This window comes from Lissotriton helveticus, chromosome 6, assembly GCF_964261635.1.
Source record: "Lissotriton helveticus chromosome 6, aLisHel1.1, whole genome shotgun sequence".
NCBI classification, from domain to species: domain Eukaryota; kingdom Metazoa; phylum Chordata; class Amphibia; order Caudata; family Salamandridae; genus Lissotriton; species Lissotriton helveticus.
The window spans coordinates 892331188-892357361 of NC_136067.1; the positions used below are offsets into that span (position 1 = coordinate 892331188).

The 26174-nt window shown below is 41.1% G+C and overlaps 1 protein-coding gene across 3 annotated transcripts in view; it reads left to right on the top strand.

The window, feature by feature from the left end:
* Positions 1 to 26174, top strand: part of LOC144761579 (amine sulfotransferase-like) — a 476546-nt gene that overhangs the window by 421539 nt on the left and 28833 nt on the right. For all 3 annotated transcript variants that reach the window (XM_078646877.1, XM_078646878.1, XM_078646876.1), the window contains one exon: positions 22079 to 22259. In XM_078646877.1, the coding sequence (XP_078503003.1) occupies positions 22079 to 22259 (181 nt within the window). The remainder of the gene's footprint in view (positions 1 to 22078; positions 22260 to 26174) is intronic.

Sequence of the window (26174 nt, forward strand, 5' to 3'; positions counted from 1 at the left end):
ATTCTCTATCTTGGTGATAGCAGCTCTGAAGCTTCTTGACCTCATAGTCTCCTGCATTTTCCTGGTTAACTACGCAAGGCGGCGCAAGTGGGAACTGCAATGGATTGAAGTCCTTGTGGGCCCAGCACTGTGGAGCTGTGGCAGATTCCATTCAGATATCAGAAGGGATGCCCAGCTATCTGCAGCAGTAGCTGCTCAAACAAACTTGGTTGGGAGGCTGGTCTTTCTCCCTTCTCCATTCAGAGGTGACAGTAGTGATGGATGTGTCGTTATTAGGCTGGGGAGGTCATGTAGGGGAGGTGGAGATCAGAGAATTCTTGTTCACAGAAGAATGCCTCTCCATATCAGCCACTTGGATCTGCAAGCCATTTGCCTGGCATTGAAGGCTTTCCTGCTATCAGTCAAGGGGAGACTGGTGCAGGTTGTCACGGAAAACATTGCTGCCATGTGGTGCTACAATAAGCAGGGTGGAGTGGGGTCCCAGGTCCTGTGCCATGAGGTATTGCAACTCTGGAGTTGACTGTACTGGGTTGTCAGAGTCTTGTCCTGCTCACGAACTACCAGGCGGAAATCTTGAATGACAGAGCAGGTGGGCTCAATCAGTGACAAGTTACAAATCACAAATGGCATCTACATCCTGGATGTTATTGGTCTTCTTCCTGCAATGAGGAAAACCCTAGCTAGATCTTTTCACCACTGTCAGGAATTGGGGTAGGCGGAGCTTGAGTGCGAAGTTCAGCTAAATCTCCATAAACCGTGGCGTACAGTAAATATTAGTAACACACAGAGTGGCGTGAGCAACCCAAAATGACCACTACATTGAGCAGTCTAGTCTTTCAGCATAGGCTAGAAAGTCTCACGTTCGACTTTGGACTGATATTGTTTTGCAGCATAGTGAGCAAGTGGAAGAAAAGAGAAGTAGTAGGCACTGGTACCCAGACACAGAAGCCAGCACGTGACAAAATGTTTAGTGTTGTGCCATTTTTGCCTTGGGACACTCCTTTCTGCGGCAGAGAGAACTTTGTCTGCCATGCATTCTACTGCCCGGCCTTTTCCATTTTTTCTCTCGGCTAGTCCAGAGATTCCCGATCTGCACTGCTCCTGTAAGCCCAGGTGGTCTCACCCACCCTGGGGGGCATGAACTCCAGCTACAACCACGAGAGGGCACTGCAGTGTTGCATGCCTATCTGAGGGAGCCGGGGGTCACCAACACCAGACAGGGAACACAGACCACCAGCACAAAGCTGGCACCCTGACTGACCTGCATGGTGTCGGCGATGAGAAGGCAGAGCCAGACGGAATTGGGGCCAGGTCCTCCAACTCCAACTCCATCAGCGAAGACTTTCATTTCAACATCATCCTGCACCTGGATGAGTACAGGCAACCTCATGGCAGGGTGCCTCTAATGTGGGAATACCAGTGGGGTGCGCCTTTGGGTTCCGCACCCTGTGACTTACAGATGCATGTATGAAAGTGCAGGACATGACATGTACGGTAAGCTTTATATTATCTCACACTAGTCTCTGTTACAGAATAATGCATGTTTAAGTGTAGGTTGTATGCCTTTCTGCTGCACTAGTATAATTCGTTTGAGGACAGGCAAAGTGTAGATTGTCTTTGTGATTGATGATGATGTTCATTGTGGGATAGGGAGAAATACCAGCTTAACTCTGCCTGCTTGCGAAACTCAGCGGAATTTAGCGGAGTTTTTCTGTAACTTAATGAAATTACTCAGCGTGAAACTCCATGAGCTCCACCCAGCCCTAGTCAGGAATGCACAACAATTTTGCACTCTGGAGGTCTTGCAAAAAGATTAGCGGGAAGATGCATTATGTCTGGAATGGAACATGGGACTCCTGCATGCCTTTCTGTCCTGCCTTCCCAGCCCGAGTTCTGAAGAAGATCATGAATGACCAGGACCAGGTCATTCTAGTGGCTACAATTGGGCTGGGAAAGTGTTCTACCAGAAGCATTTGCCCTCTGATAAGGATCCTAAGCTGAGAGGATCTCCTGTTACAGCAGCAGGGCACGGTCCTTCACCCAAACAATCACAATCTGTACCTCCATGCATGGAGAATGAATGATAGCAGGTAGCTCCATTTGAGCAACCCCAGGAAGTGGTGAATAACCATAAAGCCCATGTATGCTAGGTGCTGGGAAAAATTTGTAACCTAGTGTGGAGTTCAAGTTGTAGACATTGTACACCCAAACTGTTGGAAGTAAATTTTTTCTTTGCGGTGGAAAGTATAAAAGGGTATGTGTCAGCCCTCTTAGGCTTTTTACATTTACTGGACTACCTGTGCTTCTACAAATCACTTCTTTGTTGTGCCTCAATGGTACCTTAACTTTGTCTTGGTGTTTCTCATTTGTACACTCTTCCATCTAATGGATATCTGCTTGAGGCATCTTCTGACCTTAAAGGCCATGTTTGAGGTAGAGTAGGATCATTGTACCAACTTTGCCTGAAGCTCACTCATGCTAAAATCTGAAGTGAATGTAATGAGGAAGATGATGACCACACCCAGAATCCAAAAAACATAAGTGGTCGGGGGTAGCCCCGCCCCCTGATTTGCATAACAAGGACAACATATTGAGGCAGCCATTGCAACTCTTATTGTCATAGACCCCCCTAAAATGCACTGCAGTCAATGTCATTTCTTGAGAGTCACAGAGGAGCACATATACAGGGTGATAATAGTTTTTAGTTGCATCATAAAGCATTTTTTGTCTACCATACTTGTATTAGGAATTGTGTTGTTTTGTATAGTGAATTAACCTAGTGAAAACTGCTAACCCTCTGCTGGGATTTGAGGAATCAGGTTTAAGAGAAAACTGTTTTCTGTCACGATTTTCTCATAGACATTCTGAAAGGTGTTCCAGAAAAAATAAAGTACATTTTCTATAAATGCACAATATTTTCCTCAGCCATGTGAGAATACAATCTGATATTCGTAGTAAAACATTTACTTCTAACAGCAGCAGCAGTTTGTAAGTTGATCTGCCAATGTTCAACTGCAGCTTCCAATAGAGTTCTAATGCACAGCCAGAGCACTAACATTCTTTATTTATGACAGAAGTCTGGCACACCTGAAGACATCTCGATGGTGAAAACATTTTGATGGATTTAAAAGCTGTAAATCTTAAAGCATTTCCATTGGAAATAAACAAATGAGGGTAGTTGTTTTGTCATAGAAATTATGGTTAGTGTTCTAGCAAGATAAAATGTGGACACATTTTCTATGCGTTCTCAAATGTGTTTTCCATCAATGTCAGTTAAAGCAATATGACATGCAGAATTTAACGTACTTTCAACACCAGCAAGTCTGTTGGTTAACTCCCATGTGTACTATTGCAGCTTCCCACTCTAGTAAAAGTGTGCACATCTGAAGCCATCTTGATGGAATCAAAGGTATGCATCTTAAAGTATTTCCTCTACAAATGAACATAATTAGGCTGTTCGTTTTGCCATAGAAATTATAGGTAATGCTCTAGCAAGCTAAAATGCTATACTCAGAATGAAAAATCTGCTTTCAACACTGCAGCATTGGTAAAAAAGAACAATGGTTCCTGTGGAACAATATTTATTATTTACTAATACCAATAGCGAGAATCGCATGTATAGGCAGGGATCAAGTGGGATGTCATATAGGAAGAGACTCAAGTACACTGGTTTTGTTTATACAGTAATTTGTATTTGGATGAAGCAAAATTAAGAAATACAAAAATAATACTAATAATACATTCAAAACAGTTCTGCAATAATTATATTTACAGTTGTGAGTTTGTGTCCCAAGTGAATTTATGAACCAAAACATATGGAAACATTTGTGAAACAATATGTGCAGGGTTTCAGTTATTTTTTGTTATATACAGAAAGCGACCAAATTCCTTTTTCAAATACATAACATCTATAGAGTGATAGAATGTCAGTTCCATTAGTTCGGTTTTCTCAGTTGTCGACGGTGTTTCGACCCTAACAAGGATTTAGGGTCTCTTCAGGACTTAAGATGTGTGGGACATCAAGGGAAATAGAATTGTATATTTTTAGAATCCATGGCCAATTTTAAGTAGAAGATGTATTCCTCGAGGTATGTGAGCTGGAATTTACCTGTCGTAAGAATTGCTCAATGTTGATGAAGTGCGTGGGAACCATGTGTAGGTGAAGATCAAATTAAAGATACTCACTAAGAAACCCAGCCAGGTTCTATGAGAAAAAACAAATTCAAATAGTCCATATTAGGGATAAGATTTGGAAAAGGATATAGAGTGAGGCATACACTGGTAATCTCTGTGGGTGGGTGCTTGTCATACACTTACCCCTAGTGAATATGTGGCTTGAGTTAATTCCAATGCGAAGCTCAATGGCTGTCCTTTTTGCTTCCAGGTATAGCTTGGTTTGAAGGCGTAGCCCTTGTTTCTGCGGGCGCTGATAGCAGTCACCGCAGTCTGCGTAGAGTTCTGTATGCAAGGGGCAACAGTTAAGGCAAGGGCTATGTCCTCATTTACAGTGTCTGGTTGTAGAATGTCTGATAATGTGGGTAGTGTTAGTGGTACGGAGCCCTCCCTGGTAGCCCGCTGTATTTCTATATATTTATATATTTAGGGGCGCCCATTTTATTAGACCATCTAATTGGAGTTTTGCCTAAAGTGCGTAGTTGCTCCATCGTGATTGATAGAAAGGGGAGGGGTTGAGTTGTCGGGTGTGGGTTTTGCCAGGCTTATACAAGTGGTGGTGTAGGTCAAGGCCATGTTAATGCGACTGTGACCCCTTCTAGGCGGATTAACTTGTGTAATGGGCTGGTAGGCCTGATTATGTCCTCCCAACAATATATCATACTTTCTCCTTGTGTGTCTATGTGTAGTATTATAACGTGATTATGTCATATATGTACACAAAATGACATCACACTAGTCTAAGTTTTTAGCAAAGGACGTGTGTCAGTAATTATATAATAAAATAATTCTCGTCCTTTCATGTGGTTTTGCGAGGGTGTCTGCAGAATCCACATTGTATAGAGGGCTCCGGGCTATTACATATACACTCATTATATTCCTGCCGAGATGGCGTTGGAATATGCTAACGCTAACTAATATCCGCCATTTGATACACGTACCTTTCTTTTAAGTATAAGGGGCTTCTGAGAGGAGCAGCGTATGTCCGTCCTCCGCGGTCGTGATAACGTCGATCCAGTGTTCTCAGCAGCTATTTAAGCCTAGGCTTGGAACCGGATAATTCTACCTGCAATGCACGGCGGCCGCGCATAAAAAAAAAATGTCAAGGAATGGTTGTGCGGGGTGGAATAGGGGCGCGTTAAAGTCAATACAGTTGATCGTCAATACCTTAGTGGGGAGAGAGGGAAAACATCTGGTAGCCACTTATTTAGGTTCTTTCCACCTGAGATATAAATTAGTACGCTCACAAGTCAATACCTACGGAAGGAAAAACCTGTGGCCGCATATTTAGGTTCTTTCCGCCTTGGATATACATGGTATAGAGCTTGTAACGTATGAGATAGTGCAAAACCTCAGGTTTTGACAGTTGACATGCATTGTAGAATTATATATTTTCAGTATACAACCTGTGCAAAATTTCATAATGATATGTAAGCATAAGAGCATATATACAAGTAGTTGTTAGACATTTTAAATGAATGGGTTGCACATCATGTTTAGTATTGAGTAGGACCTGTACAGAGATGATAGTTGTTTATATAGGATAGGTTAAACGAGCGTTGCCACAAAACCCCGCCAGATACGGTCTACCCAGTGGCATTCACGTCTCTGTAGGATTTGTGCAATATCTCCCCCTCTTTCAGGGACCGAACCAATGTCAATACCCTGCCACCTGATGTCCTCTGCTGAATGTTTTTTGTCTATATAGTGGGCCACTAGAGGTGCATTTTCCACCGAACGTCGTATGCGACTTCAGTGTTGTCCAATGCAGGCTTTTATGGGCTGTTGGGTTGAAGGACTAGGCTATTTAAGGCCCAGCGGTGCCAGGGGACAACACCTAAAACCTTCGTGGGATACCTGTTCTGGCGCACTAAAGACAGAGACACGGGACACTTCCTTTGGCGTCAAAGATCAGCGTTTATTACTGCAGGGAGGCAAAAGTCACGAGAAGTACAACAGAGTGTAGGTTCTGAGAGTCTGCTTCAAATTGCATATGTGGGTCGCTCTCTTTTATACAAGATTTTGTCATTGCACAACATGTAAACAAAAGGTTACAACTCAGTTCCCACAGTAAAATTCAAAAGGATCGCTTTCATGTATTCAGAACCCCGAAACATATTTACAGTAACATCACCGGTTCCCAACTGTAAAAGTACATCTTCTCACCGTTAGGCACATTCCACTCTAGTTGTAAATGAGCAAGAAAAAGAGACAAGAACAGCTGCAAGGAAGACAGACATTCGTAAGCAAAGGAAGGCGAGGGCAATATCGGAAGCATGATCCTAGGATCAAAGAGCTGGATCCCAGCACGTACTAGGCTGAAATAATAGACCGGCACGGCAAGATTACCCTCATGCGGAGCCATCTGCCTCTGCAGTGTCATTCCCCCGGTCATAAAGACGCATGAAAGGAATATGCATCTTCCGTAAGGCTTGGGAACTAAAGGGTCATGTGGCGAACAGTTGCCTGCTCGCTGACTACGTGAGGGCAAGAAACAAAATGGATGCCGTATCTAAAATGGAACCCGAAGGTTCAGATGAAGAAACCCGTAAATAAGGCAAACCCTTCCAAGCAGTGTAGCGAAAACGCGTACACTTACTAAGCTCGTTATTTACGGTTCGTAGATACCAAACTTTCCCATATTCGATCGTGCCCAAAACACCGTAACAATTTTCACGGAACCTCAGGGTTTGCCCGCTATATGGTAAATCACACGGACACCATATACAGTAAATCACATTTCGAGTGTTACAATTTGAAAAGAAATTCAAAGTGTGCATCCAAGACCCATGTTCGAAAGTATTTGTGTTGGTGGTAAAGGGGCATGCAACACAATTCCCACATTTGTGATGGCCTTTGATCTCTGGTAGGCCCCATGTTGATTCCAATGTTTTTATCCTTGGTCTTGTTATCTCTGTAGAGGATCTGACCAGGTGATCTTTTATGTTTTTACATCTTTTGTATGCGAAGAGTGGGATTGTCATTTCAAGGTCAAAACTCTCAATTATATCCCAGTTCTTTGTAATTAGTCTCCTTACCTCATTTGTGTGTCCACCAAAGGTGGTCACACATACAATTTTTTCTACTTGTTTCTTTTCTTTGGATTTTAAAAATTCTTACCGCGGGCAGTACCATGCCTGTTTCAATGATGTTTTGACTACTCTGTTAGGGTATCCTCTGGACAGTAGCCTAGTTTTCAGAATTTCTGCTTCATGCATATAGCCCTCCTTAAGTGAGCAATTTCTGCGAATGCGCAGGAATTGCCTGAAGGGCAATCCGTCTCTGAGCGCTCTGGGGTGTTGACTTCTATAGGATAGTAAGGTATTTCGCTCCGTTGGTTTTCTATGTAAAGTGGTATAGATTTGATTGTCTCTGTGTCTAATGTTCAAGTCCAGGAAGGCTATATTAGACCTATGTAGAGTGGAAGTAAAGGTCAGGTGTGGTTGCACTGTGTTTAGGTGTAGTACAAAGTTATGAAAGTCAGTCTCACTGCCTCTCCAGATCAGGAAAATGTCATCTAAGTACCTATGCCAGCATTTAATACTTTGACGTTGGGGGTTGGTAGTATTAAGGACAAATGTCTGTTCTATGTGGTCCATATATATATTTGCCAAATTTGGAGCAAAAACGGCTCCCATACTCGTGCCCGAGCATTGTTGATAGTACTCTCCTCCTGATTCAAAATAGTTAGACTGTAAAGCGATGCGTAATAGTGAAATGATAAAGGAGGTGGGGACTTGTTGGGGTCTGCGACTTGAGTTCAGAAGTCTCTCTATAGCAGTAATACTGCCCTCCTGGGGGATGTTGGTATAGAGTGCTGTGATGTCAAGTGTGGCTAACCAATAAGTGGATTCATCAAAGTGTTTTCCTTCTATCAGGTTTATCATGTGCATGGTGTCTTTTACATGACTTTCTTGTGTGGATACAAAGTCCTTTATAAAAAAAATCAATATACTGCCCAATAGGTTCTAATATAGAACCCCACTGGAGAAGTGTGGCTCAATGGTTAGAGCAGATGCAGAGATCTGGCCCGGGACCAGGGTTCAATTCCCGCCTCGGCGGGTCTTGGGCTCAATTTCCTCGGACCTGATAATTCTCTCCTCGGTGCCTATTCTAATCATGGGTCCCACTGTGCAACTCTGGGCAATAGCTTGCTTAATCTACACAACGGCCCCAACAGGGCTGGGATGCCTGGCTTCACCTTGGGGGTGCCCAGGAGTGGACAATTCACAGGGAAAAGCCAGGAAGGGTTCCACAGCGGTATGCGTTACAGCGCCAGGACACCCATGGGTATTAGTGCTCTTTACAAGTACAAATTACATTTACATTACATTACCCTGACAGAATAGGTCTGCCTGGGGGATTGGTGGAGTCCTTGTGGATCTTTGGTAATGTGTATAGTACCGGTATCCTAGGATTATCAGTATTCAGAAAGTCAATTTCTATTTTGTCAATATACCCTTCATTAAAACCCTCAATGGTTGTTTCTAATATCTCTTTCTTGATTCCTGCTAGAGGATTTTTCTTTAGTTTCTTATAGTGTTTCTCCTCACTGATCTGTTTTTTTTATCTCATTGTCGTAGTCTTTGCGATCCTGAATGACAAGTCCCCCTCCCTTGTCTGCGGGTTTCAGTATTATGCTTTTGTTGTTTTTAAGTGAGTTCAAAGCATATCTTTCCTGTAGTGTGATGTTGTATAGTATGAACTTTTGGGTGTTTTTAAGCTTGTCCACACCAGTCAGGATTAGTTCTTCAAAGGTTAGCATTTCATGCGGCATCATACCATTGGTGGGGTAGAATGTGGAGGGGGTTCTGAGACCTGTTACAGAGCCCTGTGCGAGGTTATCTTTATCTTTGAAGAATATTTTCAAACGAATTTTCCTAAAAAATTGGAATAGTTCTGCCTTGAGAGCAAAAAAGTCTGTTTTCTCCGTTGTGACATAGGATAATCCTTTGGTCAAAAGTGATGTCTCAGGAGATGATAGTATGTGTTGGGACAGGTTAAATATGGGGAATGTTTCCATATTGCTTGTCTGTTGTGTTAATAAGGTTGTGGACCCCACTGGTAAAACTTGTTCCTCGTTTGCCTCTCTTCCGGGTGTTGGTACCATGTTTTTCTTTTTGCCTTTCCACCCCTGTCTAAAAAAGGCTGTCCTGGGTGATTTTCTATGCAACTTGGACCAGTTTGTGCGTCTGAATCACTGGAACCTCCTGAGGATTCTGAGAATGTTATTGGTTTATTGTTTCTGTATCTACCCCAGGTATTTTGCCTGTTTTGGTTGCTGTATCTACCCCAGGTATTTTGCCTGTTTTGGTTGCCCAAAGTAGTATAGTAGTCTTCTCTAAGGTAAGGGTATGCTTTTTCTTTTGAAAAACCTTTTATGTCCTTTGTTACTTTATCTGCCTTCTTTTTTAATTCAAAGCATGGAAGTCCTCAATTGTTTTGTTCAATTTCTCCAGCAATTTTTTTGCTTCTTCTTCTCCATCACCACCTAGCAATTCTTTCTCTATTTCCTCAATTTCTTTCAATTCTGCCTTTGCGTGTTAAGCAGTTTCCACCCCTAGCACCATCCAGTGTCGTGAGCAGGTTGTTGAAATGCTACTAAAACCTCCTTTGAATTTAGGGTCTTCCCTAAAGATGCCTGGTAAATTTCTAACTTGGAGTCCCTGTGGAATTATGCCAGCCCTTAGGTAATCTGTTAACATTCGTGTGTGAAATTCTGTCCTAACATGTTTTTTCTTGAGCTTCTCTAGTTTTTCCAGCAATTGTTGTCTCGGGCTTGTACTATTGTTTGGTAGATTCGTAAATAGGGATGGACTAATAATGATCTTTGCAATGTAGTCCTCAGTGTATAATGGTGCCTCTCTATCTACCATCTCAATCCCTGGGGAAGAAAGTGACCCTATATGTCTTATAGGGTGTGGGGAATCGATCCAGGTACGGATGAGACCCTTGCGATGCAGCCACCGCACAAGAAGTCGAAAGGGAAAAACAAGGGGGACCCTACTCACAACTGAACCAGGGTAATTAAAGTGTTAAAAAAGAACAATGGTTCCTGTGGAACAATATTTATTATTTACTAATAATACCAATAGCGAGAATCGCATGTATAAATGGGCGCCCCTAAATATATAAATATATAGAAAAACAGCGGGCTACCAGGGAGGGATCCGTACCACTAACACTACCCACATTATCAGACATTCTACAACCAGACACTGTAAATGAGGACACAGCCCTTGCCTTAACTATTGCCCCTTGCATACAGAACTCTACGCAGACTGCGGTGACTGCTGTCAGCGCCCGCAGAAACAAGGGCTACGACTTCAAGGCAAGCTATACCTGGAAGCAAAAAGGACAGCCCTTGAGCTTCGCTTTGGAATTAACTCAAGCCACATATTCACTAGGGGTAAGTGTATGACAAGCACCCACCCACAGCGATTACCAGTGTATGCCTCACTCTATATCCTTTTCTATATCTTCTTCCTAATATGGACTATTTGAATTTGTTTTTTCCCATAGAACCCGGCTGGGTTTCTTAGTATCTTTAATTTTATCTTCACATGCATATGGTTCCCACGCACTTCACCAACATTGAGCAATTCTTACGACAGGTAAATTCCAGCCCACATACCTTGAGGAATACATCTTGTACTTAAAATTGGCCATAGATTCTAAAAATGTACAATTCTATTTCCCTAGATGTCCCACACATCTTAAGTCCTGCAGAGACCCTATATACTTGTTAGGGTCGAAACGCCGTCGACAACTGAGAAAAGCGAACTAATAGAACTGACATTCTATCACTCTATAGATGTTATGTATTTGAAAAAGGAATTAGTCGCTTTCGGTATATAATAAAAATTAACTGAAACCTTGCACATATTGTTTCACAAATGTTTTCGTATGTTTTGGTTCATAAATTCACTTGGGACACAAACTCACAACTGTAAATATAATTATTGCAGAACTGTTTTGAATTTATTATTAGTATTAGTTTTGTATTTCTTAATTTTGCTTGATCCAATACAAATTACTGTATAAACAAAACCTGTGTACTTGAGTCTCTTCCTATATGACATCCCACTTGAACCCTGCCTATACATGCGATTCTCGCTATTGGTATTATTAATAAATAATAAATATTGTTCAACAGGAATCCTTGTTCTTTTTTAACACTTTAACTACCATGGTTCCGTTGTGAGTAGGGTCCCCCTTGTTTTTCCCTTTCGACTTCAACACTGCAGCAGTCTGTTGATTAACTCCTCAATGAGTTATTGCAGCTGATCACAAAAGTGTGGCTCCCCTGAAGTTATCATCATGGGCTCAAAGCTGTAAAACGTAAAGAATTTCCTTTAGAATTAGAGGGTTCCTTCTTTCATAGAAATTATGGTCAGTGTTCAAGAAATCCAAAATGAGGATAACTTGGTAGCAGTGGCAGTGGTAGCACAACAGACAATGGAGAAGAAGAACAAGGGGGCCAGGGCATGCTCACCAACAAGGGAGGGCAGGGACATCAAGCTGAACAACAAGGACATGCGATAGGTGCGGGCAGTGGCAGCACAACGGACCACGGAGGGAAGGAGGGAAGGAGGGACAGGGCAAGGGCCCGCACATAAAAATGGCATGGTAGGCAGCAAGGGCAAGGGACAACACGCTGACCAGGCAGAGGCAGCACAGTAGACCACAGAGGGCAGGAGAAAGAAGGGCAGGTGCGTATTTCTAATGAGAGCTTCACTGTTTGCAAACAGGATGGTACAGAGTAAACTCTCTCCAAACAGTAAGCAATGTTAACAGTACCAACTTTTCTACTTATATCCACTTAATTTCTCAATGTAGGTTAAGAGATTGTCAGGATCTTTGATGCACGGTATGTGGCACCCCTCCCCAAACTATATATTAGGCCCTGGGCACCCCATCCCAGTGGGTCACTTTGTTTATTTAAAAGGGAGGGGCAGCATGGCCCCCTCCCTGAGCCATATTAGATGCTGGGGGACTGGTCCCCCAGGGCCTTTTTGTTGAAAGGGGAGGGGGGCATGTGACCCCCCTTCCCTGGGGCTTGCTAGACACTCAGGACTCCATCCCCAGGGCCATTACTAAAAATAAAGGGGAGGGGCTGACCACGCCTCCTCCCTGTACTGTTATAGGCCCCAGGGTCACCATCCAGTGGGCCCTCAATACTTAAAAGTAAGCACACTGCTGCTCACCTAGGGCACCAACCATACATATATTGAGGTCCTCTGGCAGATCTCCAGGGCCCCGTTGCCCCAGTCGGCTCCCCCTATGCAACAGGAGCTGACATTGCTCTGCCCAAAGGGAGCAGCTCTTTATTTTGTTCACTTCGGGTGGGAGCAATTTCTTGATCTGTTGTTGGCAGGAAATCAGATTAATAATTGGCTCCCAGCCAGCAGGAGCATTTCTTAAGCTCCCACCAGCTGGTAGCAGATTTTGTGTTTGCTCCCACTTGGCGGGAAATTCAAAAATGTTCCCAACAAGCAGAAGCAAACACGTGTTTTCAAGCCTGCCCCTGTGTGGGCAGGGAAACCACTATGTCCTCGGGGTGGGCTACTTGAGACAAAGCTGGAACCCAGGTCCATTAATGGCTCAGGGAGGGTGGCCAAGCAACCCCCTCCCTTTATATTAGATTTGTTTCCCCAGAGGGTGGGGTTCCTGGGCCCCGTTAGAGGCCTGGAGAGGGGGGCCATGTGGCCACCCTCCCATTATGAATAATATCAGCCACAGTAGATGGCCCCCCCAGGACCTGTCACAACTCGGGAGAGGGGCTGTATGGCCTTCTCCCCATTTTGAGAAACTTCAGCCCTGTGTTGGGCTCCCAGTGCCTGTGATGGTACGGTGATGGGGGCTACAAGGTTCCCCTTGCCTACTTATTGAATTCAGCCCCTCTGGATTGGGTCCCCGGGTCTCTGGAGATCATGCCCTCCCTCTCCCCTTACATGCAAATTGTGGCCTCAGGGGTGGGCTCCCCAGTGCTTTTATGGCTTTGGGAGGGTGGCCATGTGCCACCCCTCCCCTTATTGAATACAACTGGTGGGTCACGCTGGGTCCGCAGCATGAAGAGAAAAAGTTTAATATTGAGTTGAAAGGGTGTCTCTGGTAGTTCCTGCCCACCCCCACAAGTGCCAGGGGATCAGTGTGCCCCTATCCTGCTCCATAATACTTACAAAAAATCATTTTCAGGACACGGGACTGAGTCCCAGATACCTGTAATATGCCCAATTTTTCCGTTGTTGCGGCCAGCCAATTAGATTGCTTGGTACCACCGGGCTCCACCCGGTCCATGGTACTGAAAAGGCTGACAGGAGAGAAAGCTTCCTTTGTAAATCAGAAGGCCCTTTTTGCAGCACAGTCTTAAAGCATATGATTAGCAAGTGGCTTCCATGTCAAACTGAAAAATGACAAAAGGCTGTGCCACCCTTCTAGGCTTTGTTCTTTTTTTAGATCAGCATGGATGGCACTTAATAATCCTATGCTTAAAGACTTCACTAAACAAATGGCAAAAGGTTGTGTCAATTTTCAAGCTTACCGTGGATATCACTGTGCTAGAAAAATAGACATTTGAGTTGAGAAGTTTTAGAGTGTCGTTGGTGTTCCATATAAAGGAGCTGTTATCTGCCTAAAACTTGGGAACTACCCACGGTTAACGGTTTCATTTTCCGCACAACGTATGTGGTTCCTCATACCTGCAAGGCAAGCAACTTAGCCTCTCAGTCCTTTAACCCCTTCCATAGTTGCGCCGCTCGCATGCTCATGACGAGCTCAGCTCGTCATGTAACGCGGCTTTTTAAAAAAAGCCGCACAGCGCGAAAAAAGACGCCGCACGCATGCGGTTAAAAGAAATTCTAGCTTACATAATTACTGTGCAGATCTACCCCTGATGTTTGTCATAGGTGGTAAACTGCACCAAAATCTTGATTTATGAGATTGCATGTATCAAAATGCATGCTTCCAGGCTTTTACACAAGTAAATAACAATCAATCCTAAAGACATACTGGTGTTAACATATCTGTTTCATAATAAATAAATACGTTCTACTGTCTGTCAAAATCGTTCATGATAAACAGATCAGTCTGCGCCATCTGAAATAATATCACAGCACTCCTAAAAACTGTTCTACTGGTTTTGTCATATCTTTACATAATAAACTGATCAAAACTGTTGAATTTGAAAACTGGAACGGATTCTCGTGAGCCGGCAAGATTCTATAGCTTTAACAATTGGTTTGGCCCTATAAACAATGCAGACATGTTGAAGTTTGCCAAAGGTGGCAACCATCTTGCATAGAAGTGGAAAATTCCAAATATGTACAAAATTGAAGTTTCCAAGACAGTAAAAAACTCCTTTTTAAAAGTGCTTGATGAGGATTATCACAGTGAAGATTTTCTACTCCCAGTGTTTGTCAGAGAGAGTGACCAATACCAAAACTCTTGTCTGCTATAGTATTCTGTGGCATTCATTTAACACAATACCTGTTTTCATCTTGTAACACTGTGTGATAGCCATCCATTGTTAAAGCCATATTGGCTTTCAGTATTGCTTCTCACAATAAACAATCAAGTCACTGCCCTTGTCATATATTTTGTAATAAACAGATCAGACCTATTGCTTTATATATATTACTTTCTCCAGTGATCCCTATAGCCTTCATCTTTGTTTTGTCAACATGACAAACTTAGTCCTACTGTAATGGGCATAAGCTTTCCCACAAAGCAACCATCAAGAATACAGTCATAAAATAACACCCAAAAGGACCTAACAAGCATTTTAGTACTGCTAATCTAGCAACGCATTTTTTCAGAAGGGTTTAACAACCCCAAATCCCTTGCCTTTTACAGTTTTCTGTGAGACTTCATGTAAAAGAGTAACTTTCTGCAGGCTTTAATACAGATTAAAAACAATCCCGTCCTTAATGGCAATTACTTTTAAAATATGCTTTTCACAAGTAATATGTGAGGCCAATTCTGTTTATCCTAACTTCTCATAGTGACCAGGACAGACCTAAAGCCTTGATCATTGATTTGCCATTAAAACCAATTCAGTCTCAATGCATTGAACATGGGCTTTTCAAAAAGGGAAAACATTCAATGAAAGCACACTTTTTCAGCGGAAGGAAACAACGTCTACCCAATTAAATGCTGTTTTCAAAGAAACCAATATGTGCCCCAAGCTTAAGTCTCTTCCTCATTACTAATTTTGAAAGTTATTTTCCTGTGGATCACATAATGTCTGGCGACAGCTGTGCTGTTAAGACAGACCTAAGAATGTAATGTTTTTGGAAACATCATCTTACGATGTAGAATGTATTCTAATATTGAGCATTTTATCAATTTTCTGTTCAATCGTATATCTACTTTTAGTACTCAATAGTTGGAGTTATAATGTAATGTCGATCTAGTGTTGGTTTCCAGTATTTGAATTGGTTTTAAGAGACCAACAACAATACAAAACAATTTCCCAACTTCCCCCTCCTTGTCATTCTGCCCCAGTACAGATCATAACAGAAAATACATTGATTGTTTCCACCAGCTGATAAACAATGGACATTAAACAAAACCCAAATTGACAATATGTACAACTCCTCAGGGAAGCACAGCTGAGGGAATATGTACACCCCTAAAATAGCTTGAGAAGAGAACACCCCTCCATTACATGAAAAGACTGCTTAACAGTGAAATCCCTTTTGGTATCAATCTACATGAGGGGGTGCATTCCCTATATGTCTAGAGGCATCTGCTTCATTACTGACAAAACCCCTTGAAGCACGATATGGATCCTTTTCCACACTACCTAGGATACATCAAGCATGAGACCCAAAGTTAATGGCTGGAAATATTGGGCCTGTGGTCCCTGAAATTATCAGCATTTCCTCTAGTATTTCTCAAGGGAGGCACTTTCACAGAGATGTGGGTATTTGTACCCCTATCCTCACTCTCTCGAAAGCAAAGGTAAGACTTTCAATTATGCACAACATCAAATCACAGGCATGAATGGGTATAGTGCCAGCATAAGAGTATTATTGGTGTTGCCCCAATTACATGCACATGTGTGCCCTGCTTGAGTATATCTTTCCACTGAGCATCATTAGTATTAGTTCACAGCTATTTCCCAACACCCCCTCAGGCCTTTTGATCCGGAAATTCACAAACCCCTTCCACATTTTGCATCATCCTTTGATAGAGAGTCTAACTTCTTTCATTGTGAAACATTAAACTCAATGTCTAACTTGTGTATAGCAAACTCTGTCTTCCTAAGTTCTGTCATCTGCTCAAATAGTTTGTTCTTACCTTTTGAAACATGCCTGTAAAGCATATCTGTCTAAACATGAGAAGTAGTTGGGGTTGCTAAGAATTGGTGTAAATAAATTAGGGTAGCTGGTGAGTCTATATCTAACACCTACAACACCCCAAACTCTAAAATTAGCCTGTTTGATAAGAGAAACAAAAAGGAACTGAGATATATAATTATTTGGAAGCCATGGAACCTCCCAGAGGTGAAAGCCTGCCACTGTGGCGCCAGTAAAGAAGAAATGGCTCTTCATATCTTTTCTGGATCATTACAATAAAAACGTAATGATGTCTCTTGATCATATGAAGTGAGGTCAAGAATACCTAATCACCCCTGCTTCATTATTGTTACGATTGTCTTGATCTAACCCTGAGTCTTTTGCCACCTCCTATAAACTTAAAACAAGTTTATTGAAATCAGCTGAAGACTTCTGAGTCTGAAAGTTAAATAACTCTCTCTCTGTGACTCTCTCTCTTTTGGCCAAACATCTTTAGTGTCAGTATGTGTTCCAACCAAGAAATGTTAGTATAAAGGAGATCAGATTCTTTCTCTCAAGAAATGGTGGATAGTTTGTCCTAAATATCTCTACATTTCTTTCACAATATCCACAAAGAAGTTCAGAGCACCAGTCTTGGATACATTAATCTTAACTCCTGTGACTGACTTGAGATAATTGAAGCTCTCAAAGAATCACTAGATCAAAGGTGTCAAGGACTCTCAATGGTGCAAGAAAACTTCTCCAGATCAGAGTGATGAACAATATGGCCCAACCCTTGATATCTCTGTTAGAAATGGGGGTCTCTAGTTGGCAATGGTTTGCACCTTTGTCCAAATAGGGACCCTACTTCCTAATCAGTGTAAAAGGGATACACTTCTAAAATAACTCCTGCTCACCCCCATGGTAGCTTGACACAAGCTGACAGGCTTATCTCAGAGGTGTATGAATCATTTGTGCACACATACAGTAATTCCTGAGGCGCAGGGAAAGTGATGCATCAGTTCCTTACTTCAGGGGAGGTGATGCGCTAGTTCCATACTGCCATGCAGGGGAGGTGATGCATCAGTTCCTTACTGAAGAGGAGGTGATGCGTTGGCTTCTTACTGTGCGGGGAGGTGATCGTCTCTTTCTTTCTATGGCCCCAGCATTAATGTAGACTTGGCGCCCCAGAGCGATGCGTGAGGATCGGGAATGGGTGGGTTCTCGATGCAGTGGCAGCAATAGTGCTGCGGTGGTTTCTCCAGCCGCAGTCTCACGATGAGTTGGTTCCTGCAGCCGCACGGAATCAGTACAGAGATCTTGGACTTCGTAGATCGGTGCACGTGATGCAGCGTGTGGTGATTTCTCCCACCGCGGGCAGGAGCTGTGTCTGTTTCTTCAGCGATGCGTCAGAAACAGGTGGGGATGCGTTGCGCTTCTCGTCGTTGAGTTTTTTTTCCAGCTCCCAACAGCAGGAACAACTTCCAGAGGCCCAGAACAGCAACAGGCACCTCTTGGCAGGTCAGAACTCCCAGCAAGGACATTCAGGGGAGCTGGGGGTAAAGTCTTTGTATCCGTGAGACTTCAGAACAGGAGGTAAGCTTTAATTTAAGCACTTGGAGCTCTTCCTCAAACAGGGGACACAGCACACAGCAACGTTCTTGTCCTTTCCTTGTCAGAAACAGCCACTGCAGGTCAACCCCAGACAGTACACAGTTTAGGGGCAGTACTTCTCCTTCAGTTTCTCCAGCTCTTCTCCTTGCAAATGTTTCTCTTGAATCTCAGAGGTGATCTAAGGTTCAGGGGTCTAGGTCCCACTTTTTCTAGCACAAATTCCTTTGTTCTCTGGTGGCAGAGAGGCTCTTTGCCCAGCCAAACCCAGTTCTGTATTCTCTGGTGCAGCTTTCCGGCAGGAGGTGGAGACAGCATTGTATAAGGTGGACCAGGCCTATTCAGGTGCAAGGAAATCTACTCCCCCTAGCTGAGGTCTATTCAGCCCAGCCCTGACTCATTCAGGAAAGGCAGGACACTCATCAACCCCCCTCAGTGGCTGTCTGAGAGAATGCACATCCCCAGCCCCTGTCACTGAAAAGCCAGAAAGTCAATCCAAAAACCAGCAGAGCCACACAGGATGGCTAAGCAAGAAATACCCACTTTCTAAAAGTGGTATTTTCAAACACACAATATAAAAATCATCTTTACTAAAAGATGCATAGTTATATTCAGAGTTCAGGCATATTCATTTCCATTTTCCTATCTTGTTCCAATGGGAACTCATGTTTATAAGATGTTATTAATAAACACCCATTCTATCCTATGGGACAGGTAGCCTTTCAATAGTGAAAAACGAAATACACTGTATTTCACCATCAGGCCATGTCACACACCTCAGTACATGTCCTACCTTCCATAAGAAACTGCACCCTTCCCATGGGGCTACCCTGGGCCTTCCTTAAGGGTGTCTTATATGTAAGAAAATGGAAGGTTAGGGCCTGACAAGTGGGTGCACTTGCCAGGTTGACATGGCAGTACTATACTGCACACAGACACTGCAGTGGCAGGTCTGAGTTACATTTACAGGCCACTCATGCGGGTGGCACAATGACCATAATTTGTCCAGTATTTGTAAAGCACGAACAATTACCCGAAGGTGTCAAGGTGCTGGTGGCCGTCGGGAAGATTAAGCGAGCTATTGCCCAGAGTCACATGGTACTGGGCTAATCTCCGGGCGGTGATCGAACCTTGAGCCCTCGGGTTCCGGAGTCAATCACCCTAGCCGCTGCCCCACACCTCTTCCACTCTTCAAATCAGTGCTGCAGGCCCACAAGCAGCATTTGATTTACAGGCCCTGGGCACACACAGTGCGCTGTACTACGGACATACCAGTATATCAAATAAGCCAATCGTGGAACCACCAATCCATAAACACAATTTACAGGGCGAGCATATGCACTTTAGCACTGATTCGCAGTGTTAAAGTGCCCAGAGTCATAAAACCAACATAAACAGGGTCCAAAACAGGAGGCCAAAAATCCAGGGGATAAACCAGCTGGAAAAAGCCAGGTCTAACAATCTCCAATTCTGAATACCAGGAAAGGCGCACAGTTTTAGAGTGATCAAGTGAGTGAAAGGGTATGACGATGGAAACAGCAGCAAAAAGGGGAGAAAAACCTTGAAAGGAAATGAAACAAGAATAGCAAATGAAAGAACACCTACTCTCACAAATTCTCACTAAAGCGTATCAGATTTACCGGAGACTTAATAGAGTAATCGCCTTGGCAACCTCCACGTAATCTACACTCTTGTGATTACCAAGCTTGAAATTCCCTGTCTGTACCTGTGGATACAAAAATAAACAAGCCTGCAAGACCATATTACTTCGTCCACGACAACTCAAAATAATCACATTTCCTCATACATACCTAGGACAAGAAAAGAAAGAAAATGTTTATGTAAAGGTTTGCAAATATTTTGGAAAAGTTCCTCATAAGATTGTAAAAGAAAAGTATTTCACAGTCAATGCTGCCACCATTGATATAATATTCATTGGTTCATCATCACCACTAGTGCAGTCTTTTACTTTGTTAAGCAATTCATTCTCATTACATTTGTTCCAGAAGCAAAAATATTAAAAAGGACAGAAAAATAATGAGAGCACAGTTGCTTTACTTCAAGCCCTGAATGTAGGAGTCTGTGGATAACCAAAGTCTTTTCACCTTAACAGCTTTTATAAAATAACAGATTTCTGTTTTACATTTTTTATTTCGTTCATGTTTTCCAGAAAAACAAATATGCTCCAACATAAAGGAATAATGTATGTCTTTTTTAACTCACCTGACCTTTAGTTCAACTCTGCAGCTTCAAAAAATACAACTAACAGAAAGAAAGAATGCATGTCTTTTTTTGAGCTCACATGTCCTTTAGTTCAATTCTGTAGCTCCAAAGAATACAACTTTTTCAGAGGGAAATAAGAACTCAACTGCTGATTTAATTTATAAACCCACGTTCTCTTTTATCTGTGAGGGCAGTACTTCTTGCACATGCTTCAAATACCATCCTTATTTTTCCAAGGCTGCAATTTCCAATTGAGAGGTAAACAGTCTCTCCCAAAGTACAAGCTTCTGCAACCACATCACAAATAAATTACACATGCCGAACAGCTTGCAAGCTCCTCCAATAAATCCCCCATGATTCTTCAGAAATCCTCATGTCCTTCCTAGGCATCATGTAACTTGTAGTCCACGCAACGTTAGTTTGTACAGGCAAAAACACACAGTTACTTCCATGTTAACTTTCACATAGAAGTAGTTTATATTGGTAACGTTTGAAGGCACTAAGATGTTTGAATCTTGATAAAAGGATCATTGATGCAAACGTGATAATAATGTCTAACATCCATGAGCATAGATCATATAAATACATTGCCCCGTTGAACACCACAAATAGCCCAGGTATGAATTGCACAGGTTATTATATGGAAAGAGCTAAATGGAGAGGGACAAACTGCAACCCTACCTCATACCCTTCTTAATCCATACTTGCTGGGAATCTCTCTAATTAACCCTGTTTTGGGCATACAGGTAGTGTGTCTTGTACACCAATATGTTGAGAAAACCAGGTCCTAAGCTTCTTGCAGTCAAAGCTGCCATCAGAAACCTGTCCAAACCTTACTTAGCATCTAATGAGAGAAGCATAACCCTCCTTCCCCCTCTGTGAACCGCATCTATAATTGTTTCATCTTTTAGCATGTTTCCCCTACTAGTTTTCTGGAGATTTACCCCTTTTGAAGCAGGTGGGTATTAAGGGCAAGAGAAGTTTCATTGTTTGGGCCAAACTTTTTATAATGATTTTGCCAAGTGTTTATTACTAAGATTGGTATAAATGATTCCAATCTCAATGCATCTTTGTCTGATGATGAGCGAAATCAGAGCCTTGTACATTGAAGGAGTTATCTTTGCTTTGGTTGCACACTTATGGTAACGCTTGAAGAGAAGGTTCAGGTTGAAAGTATAAAAACATTTATAGATAGTCATTTTACTGCACACAATAGACTGACAAAACTGATAACTTTGGTCTTTGCTATGGGTTCTTCAAACTGCTCTACATGTATTATGTGATCTAGATTGGCGTCCCTAGAATAATTCTGAGATATTTTTTATAATTTCAGCTGCATTTATGTTTCTACAGAACTCCCAAAAGTGCTCAACCTTCTCCCAGTCAACTCTGCAACCCCTTCCTCTTTATCACAATTATAATAAATGTCCAGGAATATTCGGTCTCCTATTTCAACACCAAGAGGTTGCCAGCATTATTTCCCCTTCATAGCAATGCTGTACAAACTTGTCCATGGAACATTTTCCCTTCCCCCAAAGGGATTCTTCTACATTATTGGGTCGCAGAGGGATAAGCTATACACGCAGGTCTTATTTTCTTAAGAAACCACAAGGAATGTATTTTCTCCCACAACCTGCATCAACCATATCAGAATTTATTAGATGACAGATCCTGAACATCATGGAAGGTTGAACATGTAGACATATTTAAAAAAAAAAATAGCAGGTTTATCGTCTTGTAAAAGATAGCGTTCAGTAGGAAAAATGCTAAATGCTCTTTATTTTTTCCAGAACCTTCGGTCTGTGGTGGTGAAGATTTGCCAGTTTACAGGGAAGCATCTAAGTGATCTTGAAATGGATTCTGTTGTGAAACAGGCTGCTTTCAAGAATATGAGATCAGACACAAGGGCAAACTACAAACATATGCCAAGCAATATTCTGGACAACCGGCAAGGGAGTTTTCTTCGCAAAGGTAATATTATGGCGATCACTTATAGAGTTACTTCAAATAGTACACTACTGTTAAAGCAAAAAGTGTGACATGTTTGAACAAACCTGCATGTGAATGTTAGGCAGTGAATGAATCATTTAAGTTGATAAGTATAGACTGGCAGAGTCTTGTGTTGATCAAGAAATTCGGGCAACATTTTAATTAGTCATTACTCCTGAACTTAATTGTTATGTTTGTTTGGGTCTTCCTGCATGGCAAAAACATATTTCCACAAGTAGCTGTAGCTTATATTTAAAATGTTTCGAACTATAATGAGTTTTAAATGATTTGTGTTTCTTTTATATATGGAATAAAGGACTCCTTGATATACTTTAAAAGGACATTGCAATTCACTGAGTACTTCTGTACCCATACAGAGGAACAAGGCTGAAGGCCAGTTTAATTTATGAAATCACTTAAATCTCAGGTAATTTGCAACACAATTTTAACAAATGGCCGAGATTAATGCATTCATAATAATATATGGTTACACTATCACCCTTCCTACAAACTGCTTAAAACCTAGGGGCCTCATCTACAAGATAATGGCGTAGCGAGGTGCCCCAAGCAATTTACCTGTGCTGTGCTGTGTCCTTTTCAAAGCACGGATGCGTTGTATTAACAACAATATGATGCATTCCTGTGTTTTCCCCTGCACTGGTGTAGAGTTGGCTGCCATGTGCCAGCGCAGGCCACCTTGCGTTTTTTTGCAAGGGTACATGCACTGTGGAAATTATTGTTTTTGTCCAGGAAGGGACACTTTCTGCACAAAAACAATCATTGATGGTCTTTTCCTTTTTCAACGCATACCGCAGAATGCAGCTCGCATAGAAAGAGGGACCAAAAAGGAAAAATAAAAGTATTTCTCCCCGTTGTTCCACTCCTATGCCTCCCCTGTGGCAGAGTAGAATTCTGATACATTCCCAACTTTACAAAATGTTTTAAATCTTGGAATGTGTCAGGTTCCATAGATGTTGCGTGGAAAAACCCACAGCAAGAGTAATGCATGAAAGGGACCCATATTTACAAGGCTATGTAAAGTCAATCAGGGTGACTTTACGTGGCCTTGTAAGTATTGGAAAACCTATTTCACCGCTGGTGCTTCAAAAAAAGTGATGCACCGGCGGGTAACTAGACATAATATCGAATACAAAATATAGAATAGCCATAATATCGAAGTAAAATGTAGAATGGACAAAATATAGAATGGACACAATATAGTGGTTAAAAATATCGAATTTAAGGTAAGTAATATAATATTGATTGTCAAAATGTAGAAAATCAAAATATCGAAGTATATAATATAGGTATTAAAATATATCGAATTTGTAATAGTATCCAATTTTTTAAAGTGTTTTGTATGTTAGTATATGTGTGAAAAGTGTATATTCTTTTTGCAATTTATTTTAAGTAATGAATTTTATGTTATTTAATTTTTGCGTAATTTAATTCTGTAGCGGGTTGTGGGTTTGTAGGGAAATAGGGTGGGAAGTAATTTAAATATATTAAATTAAATATTATTTTTTAGAAATTACTAATTATTTTTAATTTAATTTTGCATTTTAGTTCTGTAGCGGGTTGTGGGTTTATAGGGGAATAGGGTGGGAAGGAATTTAAGTGTAATTAAGTAAATACTTTTCATTTATTATTGATATTGATTTTTAAATAATGGTAATTATTTTTAATTGGTAATTCATTCTTATTAATTGGTAATTATTTTGTATTATTTGATTAATTGATAATTATGTTAATTTTATTAATTTATTTTCCGTAGCAGGTTATGAGTTTATAGGGGAATAGGGTGGGATGTAATTTAATTGTAATTAAGTAAATACTTTTTATTTATTATTGGTATTGATTTTTAAATAATGGTAATTAATTTTTAATTGGTAATTAATTCTTATTAATTGGTAATTAATTTGCATTATTTGATTAATTGATGATTATGATAATTCTATTAATTTATTTTCTGTAGCGGATTGTGGGTTTATAGGGGAATAGGGTGGGAAGTAATTTAATTGTAATTAATTACATATTAAAACTACTTTTTGTGTTTTGATAATTAATTTACTGTTAATTACTTATTAATTGGTATTCATTTGTATTATTAATTCGTTTTTGTTATTGAAAATTAATTAGTTGTTAATTAATTATGAATAGGTAATTAATTTTAATAACTAATATTTATTTTATTTCTATTTGATTCATTATTACATAATATTAATTTGGTAATTAATTTTAATTAATTTTTTATTGGTATTGATATTCAATGTATTTTTATTAATATATTAAATCATTAATTTACCTACTGTTAAACTCACTAGAGTGGGAATAGTCATTTTTATCCCTAGGCTATCCACTGCTTTCCCTACTGTTGCACTCTCTGGAGTGGGAATAGTAATTTTTACCCCTATGCTATCCAACGCTTTCCCTACGGTTGCACTCCCTGGAGTGGGAATAGTAATTTTTACCCCCCCGCAATCCAACGCTTTCCCTACTGTTGCACTCTCTGGAGTGGGAATAGTAATTTTTACCTATACGCTATCCAACGCTTTCTCTACTGTTGCACTCTCTGGAATAGGAATAGTAATTTTTACCCCTACGCTATCCAATGCTTTCCCTACTGTTGCACACTCTTGAGTGGGAATAGTAATTTTTCCCTCCCGCTATCCAACGCTTTCCCTACTGTTGCACTCTCTGGAGTGGGAATAGTAATTTTTACCCCTACGCTATCCAACGCTTTCCCTACTGTTGCACTCTCCGGAGTGGGAATAGTAATCTTTACCCCTACGTTATCCAATGCTTTCTCAGCAATTGCACTCTCTGGAGTGGGAATAGTAATTTTTACCCCTACGCTATCCAACGCTTTTCCTACTGTTGCACTCTCTGGAGTTGGAATAGTGATGTTTACCCTCCCACTATCCAACGCTTTGCCTACTGTTGCACTCACTGGAGTGGGAATATTAATTTTTACCCTCCCGCTATCCAACGCTTTCCCTACTGTTGCACTCACTGGAGTGGTAATAGTAAATTGTACCCTCCCACTAGCCTATGGTAAAAATATTGTATATTTTTTATTAATATTACGTTAATATATATATATATATATATATATCACTGAAAAAACCATAGGTTATAGACCATATATAGTTAGGAATTAGCATTTACAAAACCTTGAAAATTCACTGAAAAAACCATAGGTTATAGACCATATATAGTTAGGAATTAGCATTTAAAAAACCTTATTTTACTCACACAAAACCATTGAAATTCCATATATAGTTAGTTGCACTAACTATATATTGCGCACCCGCAATCCACTGCTGATCATGTCACATATTACATCATTCATGACATGGTCAGTGACATCACTGATGACATCACTGATGACATCTCAAATGACATCACTGATGACATCACTGATGACATCATCCAGTGACTGTGTGTTTCTGTAAAGTTTAAATATGTTTTAGATATTGAAGAATGAGTAGATGTATAACTGTCTGGACGAAGGATTTAGTAGGTGCATGACTGAATGTATGAGTGAGTGATTAAATGTGTCTCACTGAGTGCATGGGTTAGTGACTAAACTGTCTTAATTTGTGCATCATTATGTCTGTTGTTCTGTAAACTACTGCATGTGTTGATCAGTAGCTATATGATTAACTATATGGGTTATTGATTGATTGTCCAAGTATTTGTATGGGAGACTGAGTGTGTGTGTGGCTGGCTGGGAGGTGTGTGACTCTGTGCAGATCAATGTGTACTTGTATCAATGATTGTATAAGAAAGTAAGTATGTGTTACTATATGTTTGAAAATGTAAGGTGCTCTATGTTTAACTGTATAGACAAGAAAATGGAAGTGTGATTGATTCTTTACAGGACTGACTAGGTGT